General features: G+C 39.4%; 1 protein-coding gene across 1 annotated transcript in view; it reads right to left on the reverse strand.

The window, feature by feature from the left end:
- XKR4 (XK related 4) overlaps positions 1-25909 on the reverse strand; it is a 232904-nt gene that overhangs the window by 77241 nt on the left and 129754 nt on the right. Inside the window, exon 2 of the mRNA XM_083823753.1 lies at positions 15801-16000. Coding sequence (XP_083679879.1) covers positions 15801-16000 — 200 coding nt within the window. The remainder of the gene's footprint in view (positions 1-15800; positions 16001-25909) is intronic.

The following is a 25909-nucleotide window of genomic DNA, read 5'->3' on the forward strand; positions in this document are numbered from 1 at the left end:
CAGCACCCCAAGGACTTGCCTGGGGGCTAGTGTTCCACCACTGTTGCTCTCTGTGCCAACCAAACTGAAATGAAGCTGGTATTCCATCTTAATAACTCTTCAGTCGTGCAATCATTTGTGGGGCATTCACGCCTCTGAAGTCCTCAGGGACTCGTACTCCTGGAACAGGTGAGCACCTGCAGCGTAAATGCTCATGCCCTGGCTGGAGGACAATAGATTTGGTGCCTTATCAAGAAGTCTCTGATCTCAGCCCTGAGTCCCTCCATACATAAATACGTGCATCATTCTGGGCAGTTTGCCTGTTCTTACCACACTTTGGACACAATTAGATGACATATTTCTTATTTTTGTTGATTACTGTTTTGTGTTTTATAGCTAGGCATTGTTTCATTTGTTTCTTTGTGTTTTGTTGCAGGAGAGTGGGACTGGTGGCCCAGACAGATCCCTTCTAGTCTAACACCCAACATTTCCTTAACTGTTAGGACAGGTCATGAAAAAACACACTGTGATTTATAGCATGACTGCCTCTGTAATGGCTTTGGAGGGCTCAATATATTTTAATGATTGTATGCAAAAGTACTCAGCAGCTAAAGAATTTGGTTTTGACAGGTGTTTTTCAAACAGGATATCTGTTTATAAGAGTCACCTCCCTTTGCTTCAAAATTTATGACATTGCCTTTAAAACCAGCATCTTCTGCAATGGCAGGGAGGGAAAAGTGAGTTTGGGAGGGGGAGTGGAAGGGAGGACAGGAAGAAGGAGGAAATAGGGTCTGTCACTGTAGATTAATAAACCAGAGAATAAATTTTTGGGCAGCAGTGTTTAACTGGAGCCAGCACCAAACAGTCACTGTGAAAAACTAATAAACATTTTAGCATTCACCGGCAAGATGCTAATGAACTTGTACGTATGTTTTTATGTCCTTATGAAGGAAGCAATCAAAAACTAAATATTAGTTAATTAATACTACCCCTAAGGAAAGATTTCGTTCCTCTTGGCCATCTTATCAAGCAACAAAAATGTAGACCTACTTATATGCAAGTTAACAGTCTGTTGGGCACAATAAACTTCAATAGAAAAGTAAAAATTACAGAAAATCTGTTCCATACAACCCTATTTTTTAATAAATAAATAAACATATATTCAAAATCCAGTAATGATTTTATGGCACTTATTAGCAGAGTCAAGGCAATATTCTAGGTTGCAAAATACCTTGTTACTGAATTATCATCAGACACGTCACAAGATAATCATGATTTCTCAGGATATCTTAAAAAGACTCACGAATATTTTCATGTCTTTCAAGGTTTTATGATTTCAGTTCCCTGATGTGGCAGGCAGTAATTTGAATTAACAGATACTTAGACAATTCATCTATAGTTGTAAAGTATTTACAAGCACAAAACTGCAAACATTTTTGAAAGTTATATGTGCTTGTTCATTTGAAAAGCAGATTACCTATTTGCACGCTTAGCTATGGATCCCTTTTCCTAACTTTAGATACCCAATTTTAAAAGTGTTTGTCAAAGTGTTGGGTTATTGGTATGTTACTGGAAGAAACAGGAATAGCACCCCAAAGATTTGATCTTAAAATCTGATGTTATCTTCATTATATTCCAGCTTTCCCCGTATCTTTATTTTCTCTTCTTCCAGGCTTGCAAGTGAAGACATTTGGCAAAGTTTTCTATACAGTTTCTGGGACAAGGAATTTTGTATCTGAGAACCATCTTTCTGCAGTCTTGCCAACAGGGCTATTTTATTTCATGGCAGGTATAGATCATATGTAGAAAAATGTGTGGAAGTCTCTAACTGAAATTGTTTCCAAGTTGAGGACTCTGTTCTACAAATTACTCATGTTAGGACAGTTGTCTAACCATCTTCCACAATATCTTGCAATTCTACTTTTAACCTCTCTGTATGCAGTGATCTGTCTCTTCTGCTTTAAGGCTGAATAAAGAACTCTCTAGTTAGCATCAAATCTTGAAATCAGTTCACAGTGTATACAGATATCAAGACTGTTGAAATGGGAGATATTTTTAAAAGTCTGATCTTCCTAATTTTTTTCTGTGGAGCCAGTTTAAATACTTCTGATTGTATGATCTGGAAGATTTGGTCTTGCTGTCTATTCCCTATTTATGAGTCCTGAAGTAGGAGGAAAAAAAAAAAAAAAAATGCGCCTTTAAAGCAGAAGATTTCCCCAAATGTAGTAACGGATGAATACAAGTCATATGTATTGGACCTGCAGGCCACCTATTTCATTTGTGTTAACTGATAAAAGACACTTCACTGAAAAGTCTGAGAAATTCTACAATAAACAGTTCAGGAATATCCTGCCATAAAGAAAGTGTTTTTTTCTCTTTTTCTTTCTTTTTCTTTTTCTTTTTCTTTTTCTTTTTCTTTTTCTTTTTCTTTTTCTTTTTCTTTTTCTTTTTCTTTTTCTTTTTCTTTTTCTTTTTCTTTTTCTTTTTCTTTTTCTTTTTCTTTTTCTTTTTCTTTTTCTCTTTTTTCCCCACTAGAAACTTTGAACTCTGAAATATGTAAATGTGGAAATACCTTCAGAATCATTGCATTTTGAGCATTGACTGTTAAAATTCCGAATATCATTAGTATTAATAAGATTATTCAGCCCTTGGTCATTCTTATTGGTTGCTTGGCCTCAGTGATCCTTTATGACACAGGAATGTCTGATGCAGGCTAGTGGTTTAAAGAGAGCACTTTCTCAAAAGACTTGTGACTGTGCCACTGTTCAACTTACTTGTGGTCCAGTTCTTCAGCTTTCATTTAGATGAGGTAAGGCTGGTGTGCTTTCCTAGAGCTCATTCGCTGCTCTGTATATTACAACCAGCTGATCTTTTCAGGAGAGCTTTTTCAAAGCTCCACCCATTCTTATCACCTCACTTATGTCTCGGGTTCAGGACCCTATTTGTAGGGATTTTGCTACCCTCTGACACTTAAGGTTTTTCACACAGAGGTGAATTGGGATCTCTTTTTGGAATGCTCTGGGTCTTTGCCTGTGTCCTTATTCAAGCCTCAGCTAAAATTCATTTGTACAGCTGCTCAAAGTCATTGAAAATTGAAATTTAGAAGTGAAATGCTGACACCACCTTCCTCATTACAGCGTTTAGCTACTTTCTGCCATGCTGCAATCAGCCCTGTATTGTAAGTGCTTGTGTTGTGAGCATCTCTGATCTAAACATTTGTTAGCTTAAAATATCAATTCAATTGCAATCCATTATGCCCTGCTCAGAACGCCCATCTGGCTCCAAAGGCAGCATGCTGCCACACGATGTGCTGCTGCGAAGCCAGAGGCCTGATTCTGCCCTTGTTTATGCTGCTCCAAGTCTCAAGGAATGGCACTGCGGTAGCTGAAAGCAGAAACACCCAGAAACAGGCGTGGGGAAGAAGTTAGCCACGCATACGCCTACATAATGTGCTCCTTCTAACTTTCCGTCCCAGCTTTGCTGCTATCCCCATTGTTAAGGAAGTGTAGTTCAGGGCCCGAAGAAAACACAACAGAAATAGACAACACCTTGGACTTTTTCTTGAGGAGATGATTGTAACCCCATTTCTTTCCTGCTGAATCCACCATTCCAGACACTTTCTGGTGTTTCTGAGACAGCTCTTTAGAACAAAACTGACTCCATAGGAATGGAAAGTAAAAAGATACTTTTTGAAGGAAATGACAAGAAAAAGATATAAAATATTAATCACCTAGAAAAGTCACTTTATACTGCAAACTGTTTTAGTGTCTATTGTGCTTGGAGGTGAAAACACCTGATTAAAAACCTCTAGATGAAAGTATGGCTCTCGTGGCATGCTTACAAAGTCTGCTGGGACTGCAGTAGATCTGAAAAAAAATGTATGGGAAGCCATTTACAGTTTGCTGTTGCCTTGGACTCGCATTGCATTTTTTTATCTTCTGCTGAGCAAAACCAGCAAAAACCCCAGTTACTGAAGGAAGCAGTTATGCTCTGTGCTGTAAGTAATAGAGATGACAAGCTGCTACAAACACCCAGACAGTAAATGCTACCATGCTACTTAGGTTCAGAATCAAGAAGATCACTAGAGCTCAATTTTTTGTGGTTTAAGGATGCCTTGTTTATTAAGGTTCATTACCAAGAGTGACTAACCTAGAAGTTTAAAATGATCCATGGATGCCTTTTTGTGGCATGAGAGACCTGAGAAGGATCTTATTTAACTAGATGGCACATGGACAGCTCTTTGCTATCTACAGCATGCCACCTTTCCAGTCACAATTAACCACTCAACACATCTTACCACAGAGCAGGAAAGAGAATATGAGAGCACTGAAGGCACTTGTTAAAACCTGAGAACAGCCTGAAGTTGCATAAGCTTTCTGAAGGCATTGGTGCAAGGGTGGCAGCAGATGGCTGAAGGAGGGCTACACTCAACCCTTTGCTTGTCCTCGGGAAGGGGACAACAGCATGGTTCACAAAGCAGCCCCTGAGATACCACAGATTTTAACAGGGCACAAGATAGCTCAGGCTGGGGCTAGCTTATTTAATTTCACAGACTGAAAACTGCAGCAAATCAGGAAATCTGTTGTGAGTCACCTGACTGTCCCCATCACCTGGGACATACGGCAGCCTTGCTCGTAGCCACACAGAAGCTAGCAGAGGGGTTGCTGTCACATGTGAGTCCCAAAGACCTCATGGCCCCGGTGCCCAGCAGCTGCAGGCTGTTCCTTATCACTCCCTTGGCCACTCTCTGACAGGGCCGCAAAGTTGTTGGGTCCAGCGTTATTTTGTGGGGACACCAGGAGGGGCTTTGCAGACCTCTGCAGCTCCTGTAAGACCCTGTGATGCCTGCTGGAAGGTGAAATGGAGAACTATTGCTGAGAAAGCTACATTGAGAGAGGATTCAGTTCACGCTTTGAACTCAATTATGTGAGAATGAAAGAATTCCTCTGCACCTTGAAACGTCCACTGGGTGGTATAGAGCATGCAGACGTAGTGTCTATTAAATGTAATGGGCTGGGATCAATAGTGATTCAGTAGCCTGATATCATAGGATTCCTCCTGCCCAGGCTATTTAATTCATGAGAGCACACTGGCCACCTATGCACAAATGATATGCTAAATGCCTCAATCAGAATTAAATTCAGAAATTATTTCTCCCTTTGTAGCACAAAACCCATTAATGTTTTGTTTTTAAATTGTATTCATTATAGGGAGAGAAGAGAATCCAGTTTACCACTTTATTAACTGACACACTATGAAAAATAACACCCACAGGAAAAAAAAAAAAAAAAAAAAAAAAAAAAAAGGGTTTGAAATCCATTGTCATTATAATTTAGTTAGGGAAACAAAAAACGAATACAAAATATTTAATGGGTTTTTATCCCCATTAGATTGGGTATATTGTCAAGCCTAACACAAAAGACAGCTATTTAATAACTTTTTGTAAAACAATGGTCTTGTAAGCCCCAGTCCAGTGAGTAGTTTCTATTCCTGAAGCAGTTCCACTGACTCCTATGAGAAGTCTCCCACAGGGTGACCCTCCTGTGCCATACTGGACCCTTTGTTTGAGTCTTACTTTTGCATAGGATATTATTCACTGATACTTATGAAACTCTGAGCCAAAACAGGAATACAACTGGTTTTCATTTATATTCACCATTCATTATTCATCTAGTGTATGCACAACAGAAAAAAATACTAGTATCCCTAATATAATTTATGGATACTAATCTCCATAGGTGACTTCATCACCTCTATTATATCCCATATACATCTAAACTTGAAAATCGTGCAAGACACATTCTAATGCATGCATTCCCACTTTGTCATGGAACTTTTAGCTAAAGTCACTCTCAACAGGCAGGATTACCCTTCTCGTAAATTTTAGGAAAAAGATCAATTTTGCAGGCAGGACAAAAAGTACAAGATGAATAAGGGAGACGGATATCATGGATGGGCAAGGAAATGACTGAGAAAATGTTGGATATATGTATTCAGAGTAAAGTTAGACATGCCTATTGTCTCCTTGACTGAAGCTTTAAAGGCCATTGCATGGTGAAAAATTCAAGTTAATTTTTATCTTTGCAGCATGGTGCAGTCTTTGGGTAAAAAACAATCGTGACTGAAAGTTCTCACTGTTATATTAGACACAGAAAAGCTTTTTCTGTGCCAAGCGTACCTCACTTTTTTTCCCACCCATGAACAAAAGTACCCGTCATAGAAAATATAGTAACCCAAAGCATGAAACTAGGAATTTGTTCCTTGGCAAATGTGCTTTTAGCACAACATAAAGGGAGCAGAAGGATATGCCACTAACTTTGTGACATTCCCTAACAGATAAAATTCAGTGTGTAGGCAATATATCACGCTTATAGAAACTCAATGCACTACTTTGCATCTTGGGCTGTCTTTACCACTATGTATATCTTAGCAGCTATGTGGAACCACTATTAAGATTAAAATCCTGTAGATGACATGAAAGTGGTTTTTATTTATTTATTTATTTATTTATTTATTTATTTATTTATTGCCATTCCTTCCAATTATCCCCCAAAGAATTTCCCTTCATAGGACCTCTGGGTTCATAACAGTCTTTAAGCCTGGACCCACCAGAGTGGAACAGCTGCTGGGATGTGTTGGAGGGCAGGGCTGCCCTTCAGGGGAAACTCAGCAGGCTGAGCAGAGCCTCACAAAGGTCAGCACAAACTCCACTGTGAGCATGTCATTTTGGGACTTTATTTCCTTTCAGACTGGCATAATACTTTAAAGTTATTACAAATTATTTGCAGAAAGTTGGACTCACAGTTAAAAAATATGACAATTAAAAAAAATAGTGAAGGAGGCACCCAGCTAATATCTTTGGTAATCAGCTGGCTGTTTGCAGTCTTTTAATAGGATTGTGAAGCTAAACTGGAGACATCTGTATCTGAAAATTTCACTAATGTGGTCAGAAAAAAAGGGGACAAAAATAGTAGCACTAAATTAGAGAGTAGCACATATATTAAGTCTTCCTAATAGTGTTTTTAATTACCTTTTTCTATTAAAATGACACATGCAGATTTCAAGCTGTCATGTAATGAAGCCTTACTGCTATTCCATCAGAAGAATAGTATATTCTTCATTTTTCCCATGATTTACTGAGTGCTAAAAATGAGTAATAAGTAACAAAGCTCCGCAAATATTATTTTCTCCATAATATTACAAACTCATACTGATATGCCGATATGGTGTTATGTGATTCTGTGGACTTTTTATGATGGTTTAATAGGAAGTAAACAGAATCCGTGGGATAAAGATACAGGCATAAACTCAGTAAGAAAGATTAACCAGAACATACAATTTGGAAAAAAATGTTGGAGGCAGATCCACTCTTGTTCCTGATGGTGCTAGAGAAATATTTTTACTGCCCTTAAATGGAAAGAAGAAAAATATTCACTAATATATTCTCTAGTTGATTTTCAGAGGCTGAAGACCTGGACACTGGGTTTGTTGTAGATGTGCTGTGATCATACCATACTGCATATGTTTCCTCCTTTATATGAAGTTGTACTGATATATTATAGCTGCAGACTGAATGCAGAATGAATAGGATATCTGGAAACAAGAATACACCAGTTGGTATATGGATGTCAATAACATCAAGGTATACAGGAAGAAGTGTGAAAAAAAGTGATTAATGAGAGCTGTGGTCTGGTGAGTGAGGCTAAAGGTGATTGGTGAAAGGTTAGTGTCTAATGTATGGAAAATTGAATCAGTTAATTTAAGGAATAAGAGCAGTACTGTTGCAATGAATCTGGGTATCAAGCAGGAAATAAAGCCATGGCTGTAGGACATGAAGTACTATAGGGTTACAAAGTGTACTACAGGGTTACGGAAACGTCATGGACTCATAATCATCCCCTGGACGTAGATACTGGAGGGAAGCTGGTATTCAGGAAAGATGGAAATAATGGTAAAAGTCGAGTGTGGGAATGGAAGGGCAGACTGAAGTTTCAGAAAGGGATTGCCAGTATAACAGATCCTGTTTGCAAGCAAAATTACTTTTGGGGAAAGATAGTGGGTAGTTGTTAGAGTCTGCTGCAGAATTCCAGAGTTAAATTTGGATATGGATAGAGATGATCAAATCTCTATTACAGGGAGAAATTCTGTAGAGAATTGTATCATTATGGGAGACTTCGATTCTCAGATATATGCTGGAGACCAAATGCTGCTGAAGACAGCCCAGATATTCTGGAGTGTGACAACTGACAGATTTTCTGACAGAAAGCAGAGATGCTTCTTTCTTAACTTATTTATAGAAAGTATTGAGCTTGTTGTAGAATGGCTAATTGTAAAAAAAAAACAAAACAAAAAAAAACCAAACCATTAGATCACATGAATGTTCAATTTAACAAACTGAAGAGATAAACAAAAATAGATATGTAGTCAGTCTATCTATAAGAAATTTAGGGAAATGAGTGAAGGCCACACAAATTAATTGTTCAGGGACTTCTTTGTGGAGGAGGCTTGGATTTTCTTTAAGTCAAAACACAGGAATTTTTGGATCTTTTAAACTCTGAAAAAGGAAAAACTTCTGGAAAAGTCTCAGAATGTAACTGTATGCAAACCCACCTCAAAAACAATGCCAAGATAGAAATGGAAAAAGGATGATCAACAATAAAACAGTACCTTGAAGGTCAGGTTTCAATAAGGGCACTTAAATCAATGGATAAAATATAGAACCAGCTAATGGGAAAAGAGAACAGAAAATGAGTCTGTGTTAGATAGAAGCGGAATTTCAAGCTTCATGTTGTCACTCAGTGGAACTAGAAAATCTCTGTTCTGGGATCCTGAAAGAGCCAGCGTATGAAATCTTGCTTCTGGTGAGAAGCATCTTAAATAATCCATCCACTTAAAACTGGTATCATGTGACTGTAAATGTGATGCATTACACAAGTAATGGGCTAAAACAGACCTACAATGAGAGCTTCAAAACAAAATATCATAGCTTTAGAGCAGCTTTTAAAGCAAAAACTAATTGAAGATGAAGGTAACGTATATTTTCCAAAAAAAAAGTAGATCATAACAGAGCCACAGAATGGAGACCAACTCGATATGTTTCTTTTGTAACTTCTATCTCAACAAATAAAATGTGGGAGATCTAATCTATCAAAACTTTGGTAGAATAACTATTAGTATGCTGGTGGGAAAATACTGGTAAAGTGTGAGAAGACAGGGATTAGTAGAAGATAGATAAGACAGGTAAATGAATTTGCTTAAAAAAATAAGACTGCAGGATTCTCTTGAAATGCTATTGAAAAACTCTTGGACTGGAGTAGGATTACTATTCATTTTTTCTTTACTGATTACACTTGGAACCAGTCTTCTCTGAATATTTCTCTTACTGACCTTGGTTTTAAGAAGCAATATAAGGTTTTGGGAGACATTATCGATGTAGAAAAGGAAAGTGATATGTGGAAAATTCACAAGAACCTTGCAGTTTGGAAAAATAAAATAAAATTAAAAAAAAAAAAGATGAAATTGGATTACATGCATTTAGTTGTTAATAAAAAAAAATAATGTAATTGAAGCCTCATCAGAGTGATATGACACCAGAAGAGCCCGTGTGTGTTTTAAAGGATCATGAAATAACTAGCATTAACCAGTGCAATGTCTGAGTCAACAGGGAATTACAATTCTAGGTCATACCTAGTGAGATATTGCCAGTAGAAATATGAGAGTACTGGCAAAATGCAATCTAAGATAATCTATGGTCTTGGTCACCCATATTCCCCAATGATGAATTCAAACTGGAACTGCTGAATTAAAACTGCAAAGTCTATGAAGATAATCAAGAGAATGCAGAACCTCTCATGAGATGAGAGAATAAACAGCAGAATGAATGACTTTCTTTGCACAGTGTCTCCTATTCCCTAATTCTGTCTGTCTATCACAATAGTCCCACTGGGTAGGGGACAGCAATGCAATGGCTCATCTGGAAGGATACATGCTTGGGCTGGCTAGTGGCTGGTGCCAAACAAAATGGATAATGGCTGAAATCTGCCCGCTTTTTCCCTTTGTGGAGGATCTAATTTGTCTTTTTTTTTTTTTTCTTTCTCCTCTGACTAACCTGTTGGTTTGTTTTTATTTATTTATTTTTCACAACATTTAAAGAAACTTAATTATCTTTGAGATTTCTGCTGTATTTTTATATTTGATTGAAATAGTACAATAGTTCAAAAGTTGTTTAAAGTCAAGAACAAAGGACAGAAATGGACTATATGATCACAGAATCATCATTTCCATGGGGAACAAGTGTAAAAATAGGGATAGGTTAAGAATAAATAAGGACAGACCGCTGACGAAATTAAAAAGGCAGGACAGCAGCAGAAGGTCTTTATCAATCAGAGAATTAAACTTCCAACTGGTATATTGAGGACAGAGGATATAACTAGTTTTAAGATTCTAATCAGGTTATGAAATGGATTGTATGACATGATTGCCTTCAGGAAGTCCTCTCTCGTCCTATCAGAAACACAGATGTGCTAATATGATGGCTCTACCCTAATGAGTGCAAGACAACATTTTAAGATTTGCAAGGGGGACATATTGATCAGTTTAAGTCATTTATAGATGACACATTTACTCCATAGTGTACCATATTTGTTCATCTTTGTCACTGAAAATCTGTTTTGCCAAGTTGCAGGCAGATTCTGTGACTATTGCTTGTTCTGCTTTTCTTTCTCTCCGGAAAGGCTGGGTGCTGGATTGCAGTGGTGCAGAACCTTGACAGCACACAGAAAAGCAGTGGCAGCTTGCCCAGAACTCAAGAGCTGCACCTTATTTCCATACAAATATACTTTGAATTGTATAAGATTTTCCATCAGAATTCTTTTTATTTTTGTTTTTGTTTTATTTATTTATTTAAAGAGCACTGCAAATGTACACAGCATTTTACACAGCAACCCAAAATTGTTGTGAAGGTCACGAAACAAGAAAAAGCCTTGTAAAGCACAGCGTTGTCCTCACAAAAAAAAAAAAAAAAAAAAGACTTAAATGACTTTCAGTTTATTGCACTGATGTGAAAAGAGTTTGAATTCCTGATGCGTGAGGATGAGTTTTGCCAGAGGAGTTTATAATGAACTAGCTAACACATAATTTCCTTCAGTCGGATAAAGCTAGGACCTATCAGCCATGTCATAAACTACCAGCATGTCTCTGAAATTCTTGCTCAGCTCAGGCAGGAACAGTGACCTGTTTGGAGCAGAAAGTCTAGAGAGTGATCCTTGGTGGCACTGTGGGTATTTGTGTGTCAGCACACAAACAGTGTTGGAGTTTCCAGCAGAGCTGGTAGAAAATGGGAAGATGGCTGGCCAGAGAGATTTCATGGAAATGTGGTTTCAGCAGAATCCAGTGGCCCTGTGAGTGTGTGTGTGGTAACTTCAACAAAACTTGATGAATTTATCATTTTGCTTCTGCACTACTGTCAGTCTGTATAAAGAACTGTAGCTTAATATGATAAAAAAAACTTTGATTAGACTTTGATCAAAATTTGATAGAGACTTTGATAAATAGTACTGTATGGAGAAGCCAGAGCAAACTCCCCAGGGTCTGATGGAGAATAAAATGTCAAGTGCTGACTAGCCAGCATAATATGCAGTAAACAGGAATGAGAAACTAATCTATAATTTAAACAATGTCTTAATTAATACAATATACATAATGAAATGTGTGGTAAATCCAGGGAGGAATCTTGTCTGTCTGCTCATCTGGGAGCAGCTACAACACCATGCCTGGAATAAGATAGCAGTAAGTCTATGCTAACATAAAGGAGTTCCAGTCAGAACTGCAGGCTGTTTTGCTTGCTTGTTTTCACAAATGTTAACACAGGGAGTCTCTAAAATCAAATGTAACCATGAGAAAACCCAAAGAAATAAAGAGAAAAGGCCCAGGGATGTTTGCTAGTCTGAAGGAAGGGTTCCAAAATGATGTGACACGGGAAGGGGTAGCCCTGACCTATGCTGACTTTGTGTCCCCCTCCCTCTCCAGTGCTGGCACTATGAACAAATTTATTGGGTAATCCTATATTCCAAACACATTCACCTTTGTTATTTCAACTCTCTGTGGCCTGAAGAACCAAACGTCCAATGAAGGGCCTGGTTGCCCAGCCCTGGGAGTGCAATTGAAAATATGGAGAGAAGTGCTCAAGCACACAAGGAGTTTCAGGTGGTTGGTATAGGCTTGCACTGAGATCATTTTGCTCACCCTGGCCTCTGGGATATTGCTGTTAGACTGTTTCTAGTAGCTGAACTAGCTCATCTGCAGACAGCTTAGACACTCTATCCACATATATGTCCTTATGCAAACAGATGGATGTAGGATGAGCATCAGTTTTTTCTGTGGACTTTCTGCTATTGTCCCCCACACATACAGAGTTGCCTCATTCCTCATACAGTTCCCACCTAGAATAAGGCTGGTGAAGCTAGTGACTCCCACCATGAAGCTTCTTAGATTACTTTTCTACAGAGTAATTACAAAAAAGGCAATGCAGTTTGGAGGTGCTGCTGGCTCAGCAGAGAAGCTGCTGTGGGAGTGCTGTGCTCAGAGCGCATGAAGAGAAAAGAAGGGAAACAGACTCCCACGAGGAAAAGAATGAGGAATTACTTATTTTCTAGGCGCTTCTGTCTTCTAGACAGTAGATATTTCCTCAGACACAAAGGACCAGGGTGGAAAAGGTGGAGGTAATAGGTAAAATGAGCGAGAGAAGATTAGCAGAGCTCCAGTTTATTACAACATCAAAATGAACTTGTTTATCTTCTTGAGCAATTAGTGCTCAGAAATCATCAGCTTCCCCCATAACCTGTTTCACTCCTTCCACTCTGGGAGGGAGATGGCTGCTGGCTGCAGGCAGAATAAGAAAGATCATTGCCTCTAATTTTTCAAGTTTTGATGAAATCTTAAAGAATAAAATTTGAAGTTAATAAGCATGAGATTTTGATACTATTTTATCAATATTCAGATTTCTTTGGGTACCAATGCCTAAGAATGAAGGCACTCTGTATTGACTGTCTGTGGCCTCCTACCTAAGCAATGTTTTGCTGCAGCAGTCACGGTACAGTGATACACAGTCCTTGCTAGAAGTTAACAATGCATTTTCTTAATTCGTACTTAGGGAGCCCAAGCAAGTGCTAAAGAATCCTTGTGGTGCATCCTCTGGCTTTTGAAATGGCCCTCCCTGCACTCTATGGAAGACTGAGAGGGAGGATTTGCATGCATCACATTGCATTTTTCTTGATCTTCATAAGGACTTCTGCACATGTCAGTATGTATTTTTACCTTTATTAGCAAGGCTTAAGGACTGAAAGAAGCAGGAAAATACACCTAGCCAACACCCATTTCAAAACAGGAGATCTACAGCGATGCTGACAGCATTCTCCTGTTGGGAATGAGGCTATATTGGTGCATTTAGAATGGAATAAATGAAGTTTCATAAATAAAATATTTAACAGTTTTTCTTGTGGGCATTAATGGCTTTATATTAGAAATACTCTGCTGAGAGACCAAAATGTTTCCGGTATCCCTCGCTCCCCATGCCAAATTTGTGGTTTGTAATGTAAGCACACTTTTAAGGAGGTGGACCGGCAGTGTCAGCATTTCCCAATTGTCATGATAATGCTATCCTGTGGGAGAGAGAGCTAAAGGAACGATACCAAAAAACAAGCAGCTTTCTCTAAACAAAGAAAATCAATCAAAACCTCTGCTCATTGATCCTTGTTAGAAATATCTGTAACAGGCTCAGTGAGCGGACAGCTAGCTGAAGCATGTACAGTATGGATAGCCTTTTTAAACACCCAGTTGAAGCATGATACCACTGAGAGAAATTATGTTCTCCTTATGCAACCTCACAGCAAATCTGCCAGCCTATAGTACAATGCATTATCTTTAGCATTTCTTTAAAGTACAAAGAATAGAAAAAAGATTTTCACAGCTGGCAACATATGTTAATATATTAAGTTTCATCAGGAGAATATAATGGTACCACTGTTTAAGAAAATGCTACAACCTTGTTTAGTTTTCCTAACGTTTTAAATAGGGCCTTTTCTCCTGGGATGCTGGAAGAAAATGGGGGAAGATCGGATCAGTAAATATTGTCAGCCTTCTCAGCTGAAATGCATAATTATGGTTTTATCCCTTTCTGGTTTCTGATACACAGAATTTACAGAGTTGATTGCAGGCTTCAGGAACAATTTTTGCCTTCTAAATTGAAATTTCAGGTTTTCTCTAATTAACAACCATTCACAGAGTACATCTCAGGCTTAGTGCCTACTCACCAGCCACATTTCTCATAGACAGATCTGTTATTGCACAAAAATGAGTGTGAGAGGCCTTCTGTATTAATAGTTTATGAAGATAGCTCAATTACAGCTGACCATACAGTATTCAGGCTATGTTAATCTCCTGAGTCTCTCTCTGGAGCATCTTTTTCTGGAGGGTCCAAGCTTCTTGAAGTGATAATAGCATCTCCTGAACAATAAGGGTTTGGACTTGTTGGTGTGGGGCAGCAGCATTTTGAGAAATAGCTGTAGGAAGTTCTTAGGCAACTAATTAAAATAGAAACTTTGGCTTTCTTTTCCCCTTAAGGTGACAGAGTTTCAGATCTAAAGAAACAAAACAAAACAAAACAAAACAAAACAAACCACCACAGGAACCAGGAGAGCCTGTATTAGACATCAGTTCAAAGTCAAGTAAATGGAAAACCTCTGATCCATCCACAGGAAACTGCCCAGAATCAAGGTTTTTGCAGTTACCCCTTTACTCCCAGTTCCTTTACACCTAAACAGTCTCACCACATGTTTACTCATAATAAGCTGATGAGACTGAGAGCTTCTTGGAGCAAGGTGCTGTCACAGTTCAATCTTGTACAGTGGCAAGCACATGAATTTTCTTAAAAACAAATAGCAAAAGTGTTGAATTTCCTTCCTCTCCCTGTCGTCGTCCCCCCCCCGCCATTCCTCCCTTCCCCTCTTCACTGCCTCATGACATTTGTGACACCGGGATCCCAAGTTCACTTCATTCACTTGCCAATAATTTCTGCCCACATGCAGCCGCAAGACAAAACAATGGTACAACATGAAAGGAAAGCTGCCAGATATCCAAAAGTAGCATCAAAAAAGAAGTGGAGAATGAGGTATTTTTATACCTGTTCCAGTGACTGACAATCCCCTGGAAGGACATGTGCATGCATTTACCATTTTAAAGAAGTAATGATGCTTGCTGAAAGCATCAGCCTTAGGAGAAAACCCAGAGCTTGAAGGAATGAGTGTTCTTGTAATGCTCAGCAGCTGACTTGTATTATTTCAGATAAACATGGCCGAGAAATGATGGACACGTATTCCACAGATTCTGGCATTTTCTTCACAGAATAGCTGCTTTCTGCTGTGCTGTTTTCTGTTTTGCATAATACCCTATGAACATCATTACTGGAGTTCGGAGGGTTTTGAGCATTCAGAAAAAGAAGCATAGGGAGAGGAGCAGTAATTTGATTGATGCAATTTTCACATTGGCCCGGTGGATAATCAGAAGAGCTCTTCTATTACAAGATGTGCAGAAAGCAAAACATTGTAAATCCTACCCACAATCCAGGGCCAATAAGAAACGCTAAAAAACTCCAGCAGTACAGGCTTTCTTGACAGAGTCATAGTTAACAGCTTAATAGCTTAATAGCAGCTAGCAGGCGAGATCTGCTCTTATGCAAGGGACACAGCAGTTTGAAAGGATAAATATATATAGGAATTACATCTTCCTAAAATGATAAAAAACAAATAGATTAAATGAACCCCTACCTTGGAGAGCCTGAAGTGTACGAGTCTGCACAACAATACAGAGCTGCAGGACCAGCTGTGGTGCACTTTCCAGAAACGTGGCTAGCAAATGCAGCATACTCACATCTGCATACTCATACACCATTTTCCAATAAAACCGCCATCTGTCATTCTCTCCACTCCGTCGACTCCGGATACCCAAATATATAGTGTGGAAATACCTGGAAATAAAAAAGAGAGGTTATAGAAACACAGAATAATGTACCTGTAGGTAACACTTGTGCTTGAAAATAACCCACATTTTCCCAATGTACTTCCATGTAATGAATGTTTATTTAAACGGAATATCATCCTGCTATTTATAATAGTTGATGTGGTAAGAGTAAACTAAACCACAGACAAGACTTGCCTTCATGAAACTGTTCAAAAAACTTAGTATTATCTCATTTGTTAAATAGTATTCCTTTCAAAGACAGTTTTCTGAACTGAAATGTGAGGGGGATGTGTTGATTATATGGCCTCCCTCAGAGATTTTTTTCAAATAATGGAAGGAAAAAAAGCTGATTCTGCAATGGCCTCTACTGCAAAGACCGCAGACTACAAAGAATGAAGCCCATTTCCATGTGGCTCTATTTCACCTTGGAAGACCACCTGCACTGCCAACCTGGGCCCTTGCTATTGCTTAGATCATAGCCCTGCTTCTCCACAGCTCTAGTGAGTTTATTATTATGTTTCAGATACTGATAAATGTATAGTGCTTTTTCTCATAGGTTGCCTGTTTTAGAAGGAGAGAAGATCTAGCAGTGAGTTTCTATTTTAGGAGAAGTGGAGATGTGGCTGTGAGTCCCCTTGGTGATTGGAAATGACTCACTAAGAGCACTCACGTGCCACAGCAGCAGGGAGCAGCAGCAGGAGCCAGGAGCCCAACAGGCTGCTGCTGCTGATAGTGGTAACCAGCAGATGAGAGAAGTAATGGGCAGAAAGCACGTGTCAGCTGAATTGTTTCTGAATGCTATGTCTGTCTGTCTGTAGGTCAGGCTGAGTCTTCTCTGGCCTCTCCTCTTTCAGATACATTATTCTTCATCGTAACCATCCCACCAAGATCCTGAAGGAAGCAGGAAATTTCTGCTAAGAAATCTCTATTCCGTGGTAATTGTTGGGTAAGATTTTCATCCCAAATCAGACCAAAAATAAAACAAAATAGAACAAAACTTTTAAAATATCGTGGAACTGAAATCCCACAAGTTGTAGTTTCATATGTAGAAAAAAATAATGATGTTCAGTTCCTGACAGAGCCAGGCTCGGCATCAGGTAGACCAGGAGCTCTCTTCTAGATGCCTAGAAGCCATGAAGTCCTTAGCACACAGTGGGTCCAAGTAACAGCCTTGGAAAAGGGAACCTGCAATGTTGCACATTGTTGAGGGGAGCTAAAACCTCTTTCAGTACTTAGGCAAATAGATCACATGGGTCAGCCCTTGGAAGAGTGTCACACACAAGGTTTTATATCCTGAACACCCACCTAACAACAACAACAAAAACACCCATTGCCTGACAATAGCTCAGATTGTCTGTCAGAGCAGCCCAAGATCCAGCTGTCCCAGCAAATGACACTGTCCTTGTACCCAATGCACATATCATAGCAGAGCAACAGCTTCACTCAGGACCGTGCATCAAACACAAACAAGGAGTAGCACAAAGAACTGAGAACACATATCTGAGCCTGCAGCATTTCTGCTGCACATTGTAGCAGTATATAAGGAAAACACATTAAATTCACACTGAAATTATAATTATATCAGGTGGTTCTGAGTTTTATCAAAGTTCCATCTGGGAGTGAAGTAGCAATGAACGACTCAGAGATCAAGACCACAGAGGTACAGAAAGCAAGGTATCAACCCCACCTCTCATGCAAATAAACTGAGCAGGTCCAGATGGGTTAGAGTATACTGGGATAACAGGGGCTCTCCGTGTCCTCAAGGTTAGGTAGGGTGAAATGGCCTGATGCCCAGTTCTCAAAGAAGCCATGGAGGTGGAAAACCATCTTTTCCATATAGTTCTGCTAGTGTGGTCTGTTGGATCTCCAGGTTCTCAGGTGCAATCAGTTTAATTGTTCCTGGACCTCTCCCTAGTGTCCTGCCCCACAACAGGGACAGGTAAGACTTGCATATCATTCTGCAGTTTGCGTTTTGTGTTTGTTTGCTTTTGGCCTGTCGCATATGTCCTTTCAAGGGGCGCACCTGGGAATATTGCACACAGTGGGGCAGACAGAATCTTCAGCATCCTTCTTTTGAGCTATCACTAACCCTTGCTATAAATATCTAAAGTAGCTTTGGCTGCCGAGCATTGTGCCAGGAGGCTCCAGCCCTGCCAATGGAGCCATCTGCAACTTCAGTTCTACAGCATTTGTGCAAAAAATACTTTTCCTATTATGAAAATGACATGCTGTGCCAGGCAACGTCCCTGAGGGTTCTTTACCTGCTCTGCAGAGTGGTTGTGCATGGCAAATACTTTGTGATTAATGAACCCTTATGGAAATATTTCCTCTCCCATTGCACTTTATTGTGAAACATTGGCAGTGAGTTATTGGGGATTGGGGAGTCATTGCTCTTTGTCTACTTAGCTCTCTGCAATTTAGACACAAGAGGCAGAGGAAGAAGATACGTTCTCTTTTTACACACCGGGGACCAAATTTCAGCCCAAGTTTTTTGTTTTTTCTTTTTTTTTTTCTTTCTCCTTTTTTTTTCCTGTCCTATCAATTTTGGTCAAATTAATTGCAGGCTGAAATGAGCATTTACACACATAATTACTGTCACTGATTTATAGGCACAATCAGGTGATTAGACAGCTAAACATTCTCATTTGCATCCACAATTAATTGTACCAGCAATTGATGTTAGGTGTGCAAATTAGCAGTTATTAAAATAAAAAGATGGTCTAATAAAATGCATCATATATCAGACTCTTTTTACCCACAGTGAAATTAAAAAAAAAAAAAAAAAGTACTTTTCTTGTTGTGGTTTCCAAATATAGCTTAACACTGCAGTAATGACACATTCCATTTTATATATATATGCATTATGTAATTGCATCTTAGACACTCACAAGAGTCCTGCTGTCAGCAAATGCTATTCAGACACACTCAGAGGTAGTTCCTGCCCTGAAGAGTTTTTCTTATTCTGGTCCTCTGGTATCATTCTGGTGGAACTCATATTTTTTTTTCTGAGGCCAGGTTGTGGCTCTTACATACAGCCATTCAAGGAAGAAATAGGAAGAATTAATGACAGTTCTGCATTGGAAACTATCGTAGGTTCATTGTGGAGCAAATTGTTGCCAATGCACATGGAGTTGCAGGTGTGTTATTGTTTCAGTTGTGATTACATCTAGAGACCTCAACTACAGCCTTGTGCAGGTGCTGTACAAATATACAAAAGCTGCCTATCCATTTCCCCAAAGAACATTTAATTGACATGAAGAAATGACGAGGACTGAAGAAGAGAGAGTTTGAGCATCAGAGGGGGAAGGGAAGAAAGGAGGAATGGGAAATATGGTAACAATACTGCCACCTGGGAAAGTAACCACTTCTGCCATCTAGGAAAGTAAGTACTTCATCTAATAAATCAAGATAGTCTATTAATGTTTCTAATCATGAGAAAAGTCAAAAAGCAAACAAAAAAATCCCCTCTGCCACCCCTCTCAAATTCCACAGTTTTATAGTTCTTATATTTGTGGAGAAAACCTTAGAAGTAACAGCATTTCCTATAGCTGGAAAAAGTTAGAAGAGTATAAAATGTACTATGAAAAATTAATACCAGATCTTTTAATTCTTTTTCTTCCTTCCTTCCTTCCTTCCTTCCTTCCTTCCTTCCTTCCTTCCTTCCTTCCTTCCTTCCTTCCTTCCTTCCTTCCTTCCTTCCTTCCTTCCTTCCTTCCTTTCTAGACAGACCACAACAAAACCCAAGAGAAGGGAGTAGGAAGCAATATTTCCTATATTGCTAATAATCATATAGCAACTTATATATTGTTATTTGGGGCTTAATGTCTTTTTCACTCTCTGGAGGAAATGGAGAATGCTACAGCATTTAATTGTTTTAATTTACTTCAGTACATCAAACAGCACAGTATACATACCATTGATAAAGCATAACCCTGAAGGATATAAATTCGAGACAAGATCCCGAGTGACATTTTTTTCCCCATTATATTAATGAAGGAAGGCAGCAAAGTCAGAAACAAACAGGAAAGCGGACCAGCCTTTGTGCTGCACACAAGAAATGTTCAGGATGCAAGTCAAATAGAAGCAAAGAGTCACCTATATTTGTGGTTGCAGAAAAATATATATATATATTTCTCTGCTAGCAAAGGAGACATTCATTCTGATCAGAAACTCTCCAGAGTTTCAAAAGTCAAGAGTCCTCATTTTGCCCCAGGTTCTCATGCTAAACTTGAGGAGGGTCAGCATAGAGTGACATACCTACATTTGAAATACTTCTGGTAACAATTTAATTGCATAATTAAACCATGCCCAATTGCACATTTAATTGAGATGTGGTAGTGTAATTATATGATAATACCAAATATTTATAAGAGTGCTTTCCAAGTTAAAGTGCCTTACAAACATTAATTGATTAACTGGGATGCATGTAAATAATCTCACAGGGTTCATTCCCCAGGAATTGGCAGCTGACCAACGTAATACTTTCCTGTAGGAGTGAGGTATAGCATTTACTCAGCAAATTCAAAGCCAGGTGACGTTTTGTAAGCCCACGGTAGGGATAAGTTGCCCTTATCTGTTGTGCAGAAAAATCTCCCTCCTTTCTCCCTTATTCTAAGGAATGTGATAGTTTGTCCTGAATATGTGAATAAATCTCCCCCAGCTCTTGCCACAGTACAAGGCAGACAAAGAGATCCTCAAAATACTTTCCAAACAGGAGACAATTCCTCAGATTTCAGATATTCTGGAAGAGAAAATTGAGATGCCACTGGCAGCTGGGCTGAAGTCTTCCAACCTGACTACAGCCTGTTCATGTCTCAAAGAACTTTTTCAAGAAAAGACCTTAGGTAAATATCCTGGTGTCATTAAAACTGGAGAGTTCTGGGAGTAAGAGGAGATCTTGTTTTTTTACTCAGTATTCTTCACAGTAACTGGGTGTCATTTATGCCCATTACTACTTTCTAAGAAATTATTTCAGAAGTTGCTCCATTGTGCTTCACAGATACAATTCCCTTTAGCATAGAAGGCTGAGTCTTGTAATAAATGGAACAGCAAAACCAAATTCTTATTGCTGGTGGACATGTTGTTCCCATGTATGTGGGACTGAGATGTTCTCCTCGCATGTAGTTTGGCTCAGTCAATGTCTTTCAGTCTTCTGACGTCCTCTGGGCTTCTTATCCCAAAGTTTTCCATTTGCACTCACCTCCTTTCTTCCACCTGCACACTTTATTGCAAATCTTTAGCCAGAAATTGAGATTTTGGAGATTAAGAAGAGTTAAATTCAGTTCCTTTTCATTCAGACAATGTATGCAAGTATCTGCATGCACAAGCACCAAGACATACGAAAGCCCAGCCTGGCTATGGCTCTGAGTACTTCTTGCTACAGATTTTCACCTTAATGAAACCATCCATCTGATGGTAATATACGCAGCTCTGGAAAAAAGCCTTCAGTTTAGAAGTGTCAAAGATCACATTGCTACCATGTGCTTAATCTAAAAAGTCCTTAGGATGATACACATGAATGGGAGACCATTTGCATTCCGTGGAAAAATGAAAATGTTCTGATTTCATGCCTCATGTAGTCCATATTTATTACAATTGCCTAAGTCAGTAGAGGACATTTGCTTACGTTACATAATCTACTGAAACATTTGTGAGATCAAAAATCATTAATGGCTAGCTGTAGCAATCTGAGACATTTATTCTTATATCTAATTTGCCCCATATCAAACAGTACATTAAACAATTTAGCCATACCGTGAACAATTGCTCTTTCTGTGTTTGAGGTGTGGAGAATAAAAATCACTACTGTAGAGCTAAAAAACAGTAGAATAAACAGCAATTCAGAAAAGTGGTATTTTCTTCTGTTGCCTGGTTACCAGAAAAACTTAACTGTATTTGTATCTCAACAGTATTTGCTGTGTTAAATAACAACAGATTGTTCTATTTTGCTTCTTATGTGCCTTTTTACTAGGTGTGCACGAATACTTAAAAAAAAAAGAGTTTCCTTAGCAGGAACACTTACTTTCTTATCAGAACATGCTAACACTTATTCTTTTTGTTCTGAAAAAGGAGACAAATCAGTTCAGCTTTAATTCCTTTTTCTAGGAAGGAACAAACTGTAACAGCCAATTTTTAATTCTCCAATCAAATTACTTTTTGATGGGAGCATTAAGGTTTAATGTGCAAAAGGAAACTGAAATACATTCTGTAGCACAGCAGTGACCAAAGCTTGTCCAACCAAGCACGGTTCTGGCAATTTACCAGCAGTCAAAAGTCTGGGCTTAATTTACTTTAAATTATGAGTGCAGCATCTTCATCTGTGTCACTGAGATGAGATCCATGAGGACAGATCCCACTGGGGAATATTTCATCATAAAAGATGTTAAAAGCTTTATTTCCAGAATACACCTCCATTACAAAAATCAAAACTAAAACCTAAATTCTTGAATTTAATTTTCCCTTGTACTATTCAAAGATATCAGAGAAGTATCTCCTTTACTTTTGTACAAAGCAGGATACTTTATGATCATAAACAAAATGATTACATCTGTTTTGTTATGACCTCTAAAACATTCTCCAGCATCCTCCACGACTAGGTGATCCTTTCCAAATGGCCACAAGTCATATAGCAGCATTTTATGGCCATCTGAATTTTTACGGCCTTCTGAATTTTCCTACCATCTGAATTCATCAAATGTGACCAGTCAACCCCAGCACTCTTCCTTTCTTGATAAGGCCAATCTGCAGAGCTATGGTGTGTGAACTGCTGTTATAGGGAGACAGTAGGAGCAGGTATGAGGAGGTGCAGATTTAATAAGGAGAAGACAGGACAGACAAAAAAAAAATATTTAGTTCCATTATTTCCATGTTTCTAATTTCAAAACTGGAGCATTCCACATCTGTTCACCTGCCAGGTCTCCCTGTCAGCCTGGCAGCCCCAGAATATCCCAACTGGTCTGTGCCTCCCCATGTTTACAGGCTGTCCATGCCCTGTCTGTGGAGCTTGTCCTCACAACAGCTTTTCCCTCTGTAGCATCAGGGCCCAGGGCAGAGCCTGGTGGCCATCAGCTGCTCCTCTGAGACAAGGATGGTGCAACCTTGTCAGAAGATGTGATATAGACATCATCTGCAGCTCCTCAAGACACTGCCCTGATACTTCACAGGGGCAAACATTCATGCTTTTTCTGCATGGCTCACTATGGGCCAGAATAAAAAAGGAAAATGATGAAATGAAATTAGAAAAAAGCTCTGTAGCATGGTGGAGCCATCTATAGCTACATGTCTCACAGTGTTTCTTCAGTTAGTTGTTGCCACTGATGCTGTGTAACAGCTGCCTTTCCTGTTTAACCAGGGACGAGGCCATTTAGATGTTCAGCAGCACAACTAACAACTTTTACTGCACTCCTGTTTTTTGTATGACACCACATACCTGCGTGCTCTTTAACCACAGCCACTGCTTCATCAAGAGCTGATGAAATTGCTGTGGGCCCCAGAGGCCCCTTGGTTTCCACTAGTGGGAAATACTGGAGTTTTCTACATGTCACCATGGCTGCAGCCCTGGAAGTGATACCCATGTGAGACCAGACTCCTGGGGATGAGAGGCTTCCCAAAGGAACGCAAAACCAGACCAGACAGAGTAGAGATCTTCCCTGCTCTGTGTCCTCTGAGAGGCCAAGGGATGTCCCATCATGTTCAAAGAGTACATAAAGGCTTCCTAAACCAAAATTTACCCAAAACTGTTAGGGAAACATGGCTTTGCTGATTAATGCTAGGGCACTCCAAAGAGCTAAGTTCAGATCCTGACTCCTCTATAGTCTCCTGGTTTTCCTCCTGCAGCCTGAAAGCTTTTTCAGGGGTCTTCAAGTGGAAGGCTGTCTCTGTCTTCTGAACAACAATTGACGTCCATGATCAATAGTGACTTACACAGAATTTCTTTCCCCTCTTTTCCTACCTTCCTCTTCACATCATATTTTCATTTGCTACTAAGTCTGTCTGCATGCTATTCATCCTAAAACATCCTGGGAAACAAATCCAGGTTTGCCTCCGTGTCCCAGGCTAAAGATATCAAGAAGAATCAAGGGGCAGAAAATCACAGATTCCCACAGAGACCTTCAGGCATTCCCTGGAAAGGTAATTAGTCATGGCCAAGAATCCATAGCATGCAGCTGCCACAGGAATATAATCATAGGCATCCTCAATTCACCAGCCCCCAGGGCTGCAGCAGAAGCTGAATTGTTCCTTTGTTCCTTCCCAGCTATGATAGAATTATGATAATAGCCCTTGGAAATGGTCCCAAGACACTCCTTGTGAGACCAGTGGGGAAGATGCACCTGTCTCATGATCACTTATTTGACTACACTTGAAGAAGTGACCACTTGTAGAGTTAAGAAATGGGCACAGCTGGAAAGCAGTGCCTCTGGCTTATTCGAAGCATTGGGCAGCAAGTGTATCTTTCAGGTCTCCAGATAAGCAGCCATGCAGCATCCCAACACCATATTAGAATAAGGCTAGGATAAGGTATCAAGAACCCTTTGCCTTTCTTAGCCCTGTATTAGTTTCCACAGGAGCAAAGTGTACAACAGCACATTCTGAAAATCCCACAGCTGGAGACCTTGCAGTCTGGGAGCAGGCTCCTCCTGGGTACCGGTGTTTATTATTCACACTGCACACATTGAGATGCTGAGGCCCCTCCAGGGAAGCTGATTCTCTCCCAGCATCCATCTCTCAAACCATTTCCAGAGGGACATGGGCTATTTATTGCTCTGAACTGTTCAGGGAGTGGGTTCAACATGGAGGTGAAGCACTGGAGCAGCTAGGGGGGTAAATACCCTTGAGGTCTGCACCAGCTCATAGCCAGCTCTGTTAGAAAACCTCTCAGTGGTGAGCTCGTGAATGTCTGGTCAAACTCACCACCTAGAAGCGGGAAAAACTTCACTCTGTTATTCACAAGAACCCATGTTATTTGTTATTTTCTCTGGTGTCTTTGATAAATTAAATAGATGAAGCTGCCTGCAGAAAAAGCAGCTTTCCATTGTCAATTTCCACAGGAAAAGAAATGGTGGTTGTGATTTCCTTGGTGCAGGAAAGAAAAAAATATATATCATTTTTAAAGCAGAGGAGATGCTTGCAGAATCTTTTGCAAAAGTCAAAAGAAGCAGCAGTAGTACAAATACCAGAGCATCAGAGTGGGTAGGGTACAGGCTATATTTCATCCCCACAGACAAAATATAATGTGTTTCCTTCCATATACGCATCTTTCTTTCATGACTACTGGTGTGTGCCAGGATGAATCTGGGTTGTGTCACTCTTGGGGCCTTGCACGTAATCCTACACTGTGAAACAGCAGGAGCTAGCTGCCTCCACTAACCAGTAAAAATGAACTATTGCCAACCTTCCCCTTTCTGCCTCCAAAAAACCTTCCAAATTGCTTATAAGAGCTTTGATAGGACCTGCCTGCTCTTTCTAGCTCAGGGAAAACACACAACTGAGAATTCTGTTTGGAAATATCTATGTTGTAAATAACTATTTTTTCATCCTATTTATACAGCAGTCTATGCTTCAGCTTTTTCTTTGAAGTACTCAGGAAAAGCTATCAGTTAATCCTCCAATACAAAACACCTAACAATTTAATGCTCATTGTTTGGATGGAGCAATCTATAAGCATTCAGGAAGGAATGTGGGATTAGTCACTCATTAAGACATGGACAGACAGTATTCATGTGATCTCTATGTGATATGCAAATGACTGTCAGTGTTATTTAACATGAATTCAAGCTAACTTCCTGTTGGTGCTTATAAGTGGTCCTGACTAATAGTGAATGTACTTTAAATGTTGCTTGATTGAAGAATTTTATATAAGATTAAATTCAAAAACAACTTTGCCAGCTAATAGTACTGGCAGTGCTGAACAGCATCT

The sequence above is a fragment of the Anser anser genome, assembly GCF_964211835.1.
Source record: "Anser anser genome assembly, chromosome: 2".
Lineage (NCBI taxonomy): Eukaryota > Metazoa > Chordata > Aves > Anseriformes > Anatidae > Anser > Anser anser.